This window comes from Fusarium mangiferae (genome assembly GCF_900044065.1).
Source record: "Fusarium mangiferae strain MRC7560 genome assembly, contig: FMAN_scaffold011, whole genome shotgun sequence".
Classification (NCBI taxonomy): domain Eukaryota; kingdom Fungi; phylum Ascomycota; class Sordariomycetes; order Hypocreales; family Nectriaceae; genus Fusarium; species Fusarium mangiferae.
The window spans coordinates 456,252-464,737 of record NW_024573931.1 but is presented as its reverse complement, the minus strand read 5'-3'; the positions used below and the strand labels follow the sequence as shown (position 1 = coordinate 464,737).

Genomic DNA, 8,486 nt, shown 5'->3' with positions numbered 1-8,486 from the left:
ATTGTGTTACACCGCCTAAAGGTGAATGATTTCACCTGTGATTCACTGACCTTGAATTCTGAATGAGCTTTTTTTCTTGACAACGAACCGCAAAGCATCAATCTCTTCAACCATTCAGCTTCGCAAATTTGCAAAGTCTTCCTCAAAACCATCACAGAATCACTCCGGCGAAGAACGCGACCTTTTTCTTTTTAAAAATCCCTTTTTTATTCACTCAGAGACCCATGATGACCCCTACCCGACAGGAAGAGAAGCAGCAAAACCGCGAGGGTTTTGAAAAGCGGCAAGCGGCCAAGAGCGGGCAATCCGGCTCTGGTCGTGGCACTATTGGGCCCGACAAGAGCCGAGACTCGAGCAAGTGTCCTCAGACTATGGCCGAAAGGCACGGCATCACCAAGGGCCAGAAGAGGCAGACCGAGGAGGACGATGATCGATGCGTCGTGAGGGAAGAGGGCCAAGTTTACGACGGTGCCGAGGATCTGGAGAACCTCTCTGGTGAGCGCCAGAAGAATGTGATGCACCATCGAGAGCAGGGGAATGACGAGGCTCTGGTGGGCCATACGAACAATGCAGTGCATGCCACTCAGGCTGCCCAGGCTCCTCAGTCACTTCCCAGCACTCCCGAAGTCCTCTTTGCGTCCAAACCAGACCGCCCGGATCGTTTGTCCCGAGCCAGAGCCACCGAGATAGCGTACGACGTGGTGAGGTCCACTAGTGCCGCTGGCCCAAGCATGAGAACTCCGTTCCGTCCTCTCAATGAGAGGATTACCGCCCCTTTTGCAGGGAAAACCACCCGCCCTCGAGGCGAGACTGCCAGTCTGGATCGATTGGCCCAAGCCAAGGCCGACAAGGAAGACTACGACATGGTGGTGTCCACCCGCCCTCAAGGCGAGACTACCAGCCAGGCTGGTATATCCCACAAGCACTGTGCTAACTGTGGAGGAAATGGCCACCTCTTGGTCAACTGCATCACGGCTGAGCATGGCTCAATCAAGGTCTGCGTCTTCTGCAGGACAAAAGACCACATGACCGATGAGTGTCGATCTTTCAATAAGCTGGGCCTGGCGGCCAAGGTTAAGCTGCTTGTCAAGGATCGTGCTGGCAAGCCGGAGCTGGACACCCGCCGGGGTTGGTGGCGTTATCTTCACGACTTCTTGGTATCGGAGGAGACCAAAGGCGTCCCTATCCCGACTGCGTTCCCTTGGTCACCGAAGTTCGCCGAGGGCCTTTTCGAATGCAGGTTTCCCAAGAACATTGACCAGATCCAGGAGGAGTTTGATAGAAGCCGGGATGCATCCAAGTTGCCCAAGGATGAGACAATGCAGAGCCTGGAGGATGTCTACACCCGTCACTGGAGGGAAGAGAAGCTCCCCTGGCCCCGCCTCCGTCTGGGCAGGATGTCGTCGAGTGTGGATATGGAGGATCTGGAGAACCGTCGTCAGAATGATCCGCGTCCGGCTGCCTATTACGAGGCTCTCTCGAAATACAATGGCTGGAGGGCATGTGATTTTTCTGATGAAGAAGAAGAGTAGATGGCCAAGCCTCTGCACGCCCGTCCTCACCATGACACCCCCTCCTATTGGAGGGACCGCCTCATGTTTGAGAGACCACCACCTCCTATTGGAGAGACGAGCGCCTCATTTTTGAGAGACTACTACCTCCCATTGGAGAGACTACCACTGTTTTGACCGAGAATGGCGATCCCCGAGATAGCTTCACCGTTATACTTCAGGTAAGAAGTGAAAGTTCATGTAATACAGGAAGCAGGCTAATCACAAGACAGAGTATCCTCAGCTCCTCCAAGGCCGATGACCAGTTGACGAATTCGATTTACGAGCGAAAGGAATGGAAGAATGGGGCTGGCTATCGATGTAGTATGCTCGGGACTTCAACCGATCCCATATCTACTGTACATGCTTCTTCACCTCCCGATCAACCCCAAGCCACAGCATGTCCGGTCGACTGTAGTGCCCGCAGACATCCACAAAGCTCTTGCACCGTAGAATCTCATCCAAGTCAAGTGTGGCATACAAGATCCCCTCCTCGCATTCCGGTACATCCTCGGTGAGAATCCTCCCATCAGGTCCAAAGATCGCAGAGCTGCCTCCTCCGGGTATATTCATGACAGCTCCATTCTCTGTGTTCATGAGACTGATTCCTTGTTCGCTGATGACGGACGTTGCATGCAGTACAAAGGCTTGTGATTCGATTGCGTATGTTTGGGACAATGAGCGGGCGCCTGTTTGTTAGTCACATTCTGAACGAGGAATGAGCGCATACCTTCTCTCGACATGGACCACAATTCCTCGCCCTTGTGTGGATGCAGTGGCGGCCACGCAGCGACATGGATCTGCTCCCGGTGACTGTACAGATAATACTTGAGCAGGGGCTGAATATGTTCCCAGCAAGAGAGTGCTCCGACACGGCCGACCTTTGTATCGACAACACTCGTGAGGGCATCACCAGAGGCATCACCAAATATTGTTCTCTCCATGTGGGTAGCTTTGATCTTGCGCCGAAGTGCAAGCAGTTTTCCGTCAGAGTCGATGATGGCTTGGGAGATGTACAGAGTGTTGTGAAAGTTTTCCGAAAACCCAAGGACGACGGTTATATCGTTGTCGGCTGCGCATTGCTGGATTCTTGCCATCTCTGGGCCATCGGCACGCATGCAGTTTTTGATGTACCGGCTCGTGAGGTGTGTATCAACTGGTCGCGCCCTTTGACGTTAGTTGCGTCTGAGCTCACGGGTGCCTACTTACCATATCCAAGCAGGATATCCTGTGACCCAACACTCGGGAAATGCCAGCAGCTGAGCACCTCCTCTGGCTGCCTCACCGATCAAAGCACAAGTTTTGTCGACTGAGCCCTCCAAGTCAAGCCATTCTGGTTCAGCTTGGGTGACTGCGACTCTGACGGTGGCCTCGGGGGTGATTGCAAGCTTTGCCATTGTGTAGAGAGTTAATCAGATTGAGTTGAAGTTGGCTTTGACTGATGTGAATGAATCTGGCTTGACAGTTTATAAGACAAGACATGCATCCATCTGCTACCAATCAGCTCCGTATCATGGGCGGAATCTCGACATCCGCCGCTAATCACTTATCGGCTTCCCCGCAAAGTTAATCTCCCCGCGATCCATGTTATCAGCGGCGGCTCTTTCGCATCCGCCGCTAACGAGTGGAGCTGCAATGATAACCAGATACTGTGATCCCGAGTACTCGGGAGTGTTCCGTGGCTGTAGTGATCGGGACATAAATATGACCGTGACCATTGCCATTGTCATTGTCCAGCAAATCTCACATCACAATGGCTTTTGGCGTCCTTGAAAGTAAAGCTCCCGAGCAACCTGCTGGGACTGTCTTCCTCGAAGACTCCCAGGATGGCATGCACACGATCTTGGTGCCTGCACCTTCCAACTCTCTCCATGATCCTCTCAACATGTCGCGAATCCGAAAGGAGCTCTACTTCTTGACCCTCCTTTTTGGTGCCTGCGTGACTGGCGCTCTTGGTTCTGTTCTCGTCCCAGCTTTCGGCATTGTGTCGCAGACCTTCCAAACACCTCTCTCCAATGTGGCCCTCCTCAATGGATCCCTCATCCTGGGCCTCGGCGTGAGCTCATATCTTTCAGCAATCATCTCAGATCTCTGGGGTCGCAGAATCATTTTCGTCGTGACCTCGGTCCTGCTGGTAGTCTCCAATATCTGGGCGGCCGTCTCTCAAGGATACGAGTCACTCCTGGCAGCCCGTGTATTCCAGGGACTCGCCATGGGACCGTGCTTTTCTCTGGCCGGTACTTCTTGCGTGAATGACGTCTTCTTTCTTCACCAGAGAGGTCGAAGGGTCGGTCTGTGGAACTTTGCCGTCATTGTGTCCGTCAACATCGCCCCGGTCATCAGCGGGTATCTGATTGTGGACATGGGCTGGCGATGGGCTTTTTGGTTCCTTGCTGTCGCTTTCGCCGTGGGATTGCTCATGGTGGTCTCCTTTCTCCCCGAGACCAAATGGGACAGGGACGAGATAACATCGAGTGTTATTGAACATGGAAAGTCTGAAGCGGATGAAACGGCGGAGGCTGCCCCGGTCGAGATTGCACCATGGAAGAATATCTGTGGAGTCCAACATCTACAATTCGCCAGCGCAAAAGAACTACTGCCCAGTCTTGTCAGCCCGATTCTCATGCTTCGACATCCTGCTGTCGTATGGGGCTGTATCATGTGGTCAATCACCTTTACCTGGGTCATTGTCCTCGGGACTGTTGCCGACCAGATCTTTGGCGCTCCACCATACAGCCTCGACCCAACTCAGGTCGGCCTCGTCATCGGCATCGCTCCTCTTGTCGGGTCCGCCCTAGGCACATTGATCTCTGGTTGGATGTCTGATCTTACTGCTCACTACATGTCTGCATTCAACGGAGGTCTGTACGAGCCCGAGTTCCGACTCGTCGTCATTGTGCCTTCTGCAATCACCATGACCGTCGGAGCGTTTGGTCTTGGCGATGCAATCGAGCATGCCAGACCCACGATGGTTTGTTGCGTCTATCTGGCCCTGATCAACTTTGGCGTCGGCGCGGGCTGTACCGGTATCGTCACGTATACCAACGATGTGTGTGTGCGTGCAGGAAGCGCTTTTGGTCTCGCAATGGTATGTCTTCATCTACTTCAAGGTCAGCACTAACTTTCGCAGCTTATCAAGAGTTCTTTTGCATTCGGCCTCATCTTTATGCTCAACGATTATTATGCCACCAAAGGCCCGATGGTCTTTTTCAGTACCTGGGGAGGTCTAACATTGGGCATCTGTCTGACCACGGTTCCGCTGTATGTGTTTGGAAAGAGGATTCGAAGCTGGATGGGCCGGTGGTGAGGCACCTTGGGATCTCTTCCGTGATGAAAGACTTAAGCGACTCGGGATACCAATAGTACTGTAGACAGACTTGAGTAATTTGTTGTTCCCTCCGGGGGCTCCTAGCGGAGGGCTCTTCCTCGCTGCGCTCGTGTGAAATGGTCGTGGATGATTGTCTCGAATGTATTGCTCTAGTCGCTTTCGTGGAACACCCATTCCCCCGTAGGCGTTGAGAGGTCGATGGTATCCAAATTCAGAGGCTCCTCAAGATTGGCAAACAGCATCCCCCAATCGAGGTCATTGGTGTCGGCTGGAGTCTCATGTGTCGGTGCAAGAGGAACGCTGTGCCTCAAGGGTAACGCCGAAACAACGTTCCACCTGTTGGCCAGCTCTCTGAGAAGAAGTAAACCTCGCTTTGCCCTTGTCCATCTTTTCATCTTGTCCAGTGCGTCAACACAGACTCGGAACCGGTGTACCGATTGGCTGCGAATAGTCGAGTTAGACGATGTCGCATTCAGCAACAGGCTCACAGCAGCTGTAAGAATGCAGTGTATCGCAAAGAACGGGGCATCCTCAATCCTGGCCTCTTTTTCGTATTGGCGGATCAATCTGACAAGGGCGTGCGCGGAGGTCATGTTTGTTCGGACGGATAATTGATGGGCGGTACTCTCCTTCGGTTCCCTGAGATATGGCCGATGTATCAGAAGCAGCGACATGTTGTAGACCATGTGGAGGAGAATGACCTGGGGGTTCATGTTGTTCTTTCGAAGTTCAAGATCGCGGCCCATCTGGCGGAAGAAGTTCATATGATGATCTCTGGCTTCCGAGAGGATTTGATGCCGTTCGAAATGTTCCAACTCTCCAAACTCAAAGGAATATCTGCACAGTTAGAACAATTGCTTCACTTGTCTGAGGGTCCTCACATTTTATCCATGTATCGGTCGTGAATGAACCACATCTGGCAGTGAGCGTCAAAGACTATGTCCTCTGTCGTGGGGTTGCTGCATGCTTTGAGGTATGGTGTAGCTCGGACTCTTCGCCAGGGGATCATGCAATTCCGTCCGAGCATCGAGGTGGAGATTCTGGATCTGTAAGCACAGTTCGTCGCTGCCTGATTCGACCTACCTGTCCATTAAAAAGACCGACCAAAACGTCTGTACACGTACGCTCTTGTCAATGTCTGAAGGTGGCCCGACCTGCATGACATTCTCGAGAGAGCTCACGTGCAGCCCGAGGTGAACTACAAGACTCGCCGCCATGGCTGAGACGTTAGCTTGTGTGTGTCAGATGGCGGATACGTACAATTATACAGCCATGCATTGTTCTCATTCTCCAGCGCAAGCTCCCGCCAAGTCAATATCGCCAGAGCCTGTATCGTCACGACGTTGGGAATTGTGCGGCAACACTTCATCACGATAGCCTCAGCTTGGTCCGCATACATCTGACCCTGTGAATTGGTGAAAAGACTTGCTGCTGCCAGGACTGACGCCTGCAGCAGCTCACGATCAAGACTCTCTGGCGCTCTGAGAGTCTCAATCACTTGATGAGACACAAAATGGTGGACCGAATTGATATGTTGTCGGAACAGGTCGAGTAGCACTTGAACACTCTCTTCTACCTCATGGCTGGTGGACTGAGTCTCAACATGGCCACTAACAGGGAAGCAGAAGCTACCAGACGGACCAACAAAGGAGGTTTCTCCGCCGTGAATGTTCATCCGCCACATCATGGAGCTCACGTCATTGATGGCGGAGCTTTGGCTGTCGTCTACAGTGTGCGCAGGCCCCTCATCTTCTAGACTGCTCGATGCAAAGCCTGGAAGGTTGGCATACCCGCATGCAGCCTCAAGTTTTCGTACGTAGTCTTTGAGGGCAAGGACTTGATCTTCAAGGCTGGACACAAGCTCGGAGTCTCGTTGTTTCCTGTCGAGTTAGCGAGCGCAAGACCAGATTAACTGACATACCTCTTTCTTTCAAGCACATAAACGCATTCAATGCTGTTCTTGACACAAGACGAGCACGGAGAGTTTCCATCACACTGCCATGGTTAGCGCTATAATGAACGAGGTGACAATGACTGACCTTTCGCTTCCTTCTCCGACACGTCTCACAGGCTTTCGCGACTCGGGGCTTGGATTCGGCATTGGGATCTTGGCCTGCATACTGTCGCGTCAGTCCGAATACGCCATCGCTCTCACCATCTGTCGTGCAAGGAAATCCCACGTTTGGGTCCATGAGGTCCATGAGGTCCAAGAATATTGTCGGATCAAGGTGCGATAAGGGAGGGGTCGATGCATTCAACTGATGACTCAGCCGGGTAGATCCCGAAGCTGCGGAAGCGGGAGATAGCGATCATGAGGGAGGCTGAGATAACAATTGAGTCTTTATTGGGATGACTGTTGAATCAAGGCTATCCGATAGTGACAGTTGTCGTCTATTGTGATTGTCTAAAAGTACTTCTGAGTTTGCGCAAAATGCATGCCTGCAGCAAAGTGAAACAGTTTGGCCGCAACAACTGTACGCTCTCTCTTGGAGTACTCAACCAGACGCTCATACAGCTCAGACAAAGGAATGATCTCCCGTTGAATGTGCTCTCCATCGTCGAGTCTCTGCTCCGGCTCTTCATCATTCTCGCCCAAATGAACCTCCACCATTGCCAGTTGCATGTTGGCGTTTGTCATTCCGGGATCAGCAGCTTGCGCGGGACTGACACTCAAAACCTTGCAGTCATAGCCAGTCTCCTCCTTAAATTCACGAACAGCCGCTTCTTCGGCAGTCTCCTCCGCGTCGATGAGTCCAGCGGGCCATTCGATGGTGTAGGCATCGAGAGGGGGTCGGTATTGAATGACTAGTAGAGTAGAAGCGGGCTTTGATGGGTGGAGGAGAATGTTTCCCATGGCTACAGCATCGACGCCGGATTTTCCTCTTGTTTTTCGTGTTGCGACCTCCCATGTTCGTGCCTTTCCGACTTGGTCGACGTACTCAATCTTTTTGAGGGTTATCCACTTTGCCTCATCGACCGGGAGGTCAGAGGTTTTGGTAATGATGGGTTCTTGTGTTTTATGAGACATGGCGAATGATCGGGCAAGAGAGAGACGAGAGCGCAGCTTGAAGCTCTGGCGGAGAGGGTGACGGAGCATGTGCGTGAGTTTGATGAGGGATTGAGTGAGAGAGGTGAGCGGGGAATGGGTGACAGTGGGGTACTGTGTGTATACTGTGTGTCGTCACTCCAAGCTCAACCATCACGACATCCAGTCAGTGTTTTCATTGATGTGTTTGAGTCTTGGTGAATCATTTATTGACCTATCTCAAACTGCTCTACTGTTTGTATATGTAGCATACTGTCTTGTGGGCTCGTTTCGCGGTCCGCACCGTGACTATGAGCTGGTTTAGGGTATTTTCAACAATGAATTTCATCAAAGCTGCTAGAAACAAAACATTGAACTCAAACTCCAAGTTTGAAGCTTTAAGGAAAAGAAAGCTCAAGGAACAGCTTTCAGTCGCTGCTCGCTATCAACTGGCAAAGCTCTCTCTAACCCAAGCAGTCTGGGCCGCTCTCATCAACATAGATACTTTTGAAGATGACTTTGGAACGAAAGATTGTGAGTTTGTCCCGGAACGAGCCAAGGGTATGATGACACTGGATATGGC

At 52.0% G+C, this 8,486-nt stretch overlaps 5 protein-coding genes across 5 annotated transcripts; 2 read left to right on the top strand and 3 right to left on the bottom strand.

Annotated features, from left to right (window-relative positions):
* Window positions 1-227: 227 nt before the first annotated feature.
* FMAN_09952 (uncharacterized protein) lies at window positions 228-1,532 on the top strand (the record flags this gene model as incomplete). Its single annotated transcript, XM_041820571.1, has 1 exon — window positions 228-1,532. The coding sequence occupies one exon, from the start codon at window positions 228-230 to the stop codon at window positions 1,530-1,532; it is 1,305 nt and encodes a 434-aa protein (XP_041686438.1).
* Window positions 1,533-1,904: 372 nt separating this feature from the next.
* FMAN_09951 (uncharacterized protein) lies at window positions 1,905-2,947 on the bottom strand (the record flags this gene model as incomplete). Its single annotated transcript, XM_041820570.1, has 3 exons — window positions 1,905-2,239; window positions 2,281-2,717; window positions 2,760-2,947. 3 exons carry the CDS (start codon window positions 2,945-2,947, stop codon window positions 1,905-1,907), a joined length of 960 nt encoding a protein of 319 aa, XP_041686437.1.
* A 356-nt stretch (window positions 2,948-3,303) lies between these two features.
* On the top strand, window positions 3,304-4,913 carry FMAN_09950 (uncharacterized protein; the record flags this gene model as incomplete). The annotated part of the gene is made up of 2 exons (XM_041820569.1): window positions 3,304-4,638; window positions 4,692-4,913. The coding sequence occupies 2 exons, from the start codon at window positions 3,304-3,306 to the stop codon at window positions 4,911-4,913; spliced, it is 1,557 nt and encodes a 518-aa protein (XP_041686436.1).
* A 114-nt stretch (window positions 4,914-5,027) lies between these two features.
* On the bottom strand, window positions 5,028-7,079 carry FMAN_09949 (uncharacterized protein; the record flags this gene model as incomplete). Its single annotated transcript, XM_041820568.1, has 6 exons — window positions 5,028-5,715; window positions 5,760-5,947; window positions 6,003-6,097; window positions 6,139-6,758; window positions 6,800-6,873; window positions 6,918-7,079. 6 exons carry the CDS (start codon window positions 7,077-7,079, stop codon window positions 5,028-5,030), a joined length of 1,827 nt encoding a protein of 608 aa, XP_041686435.1.
* Window positions 7,080-7,282: 203 nt separating this feature from the next.
* FMAN_09948 (uncharacterized protein) lies at window positions 7,283-7,906 on the bottom strand (the record flags this gene model as incomplete). The annotated part of the gene is made up of 1 exon (XM_041820566.1): window positions 7,283-7,906. One exon carries the CDS (start codon window positions 7,904-7,906, stop codon window positions 7,283-7,285), a length of 624 nt encoding a protein of 207 aa, XP_041686434.1.
* Between the last annotated feature and the right edge of the window lie 580 nt (window positions 7,907-8,486).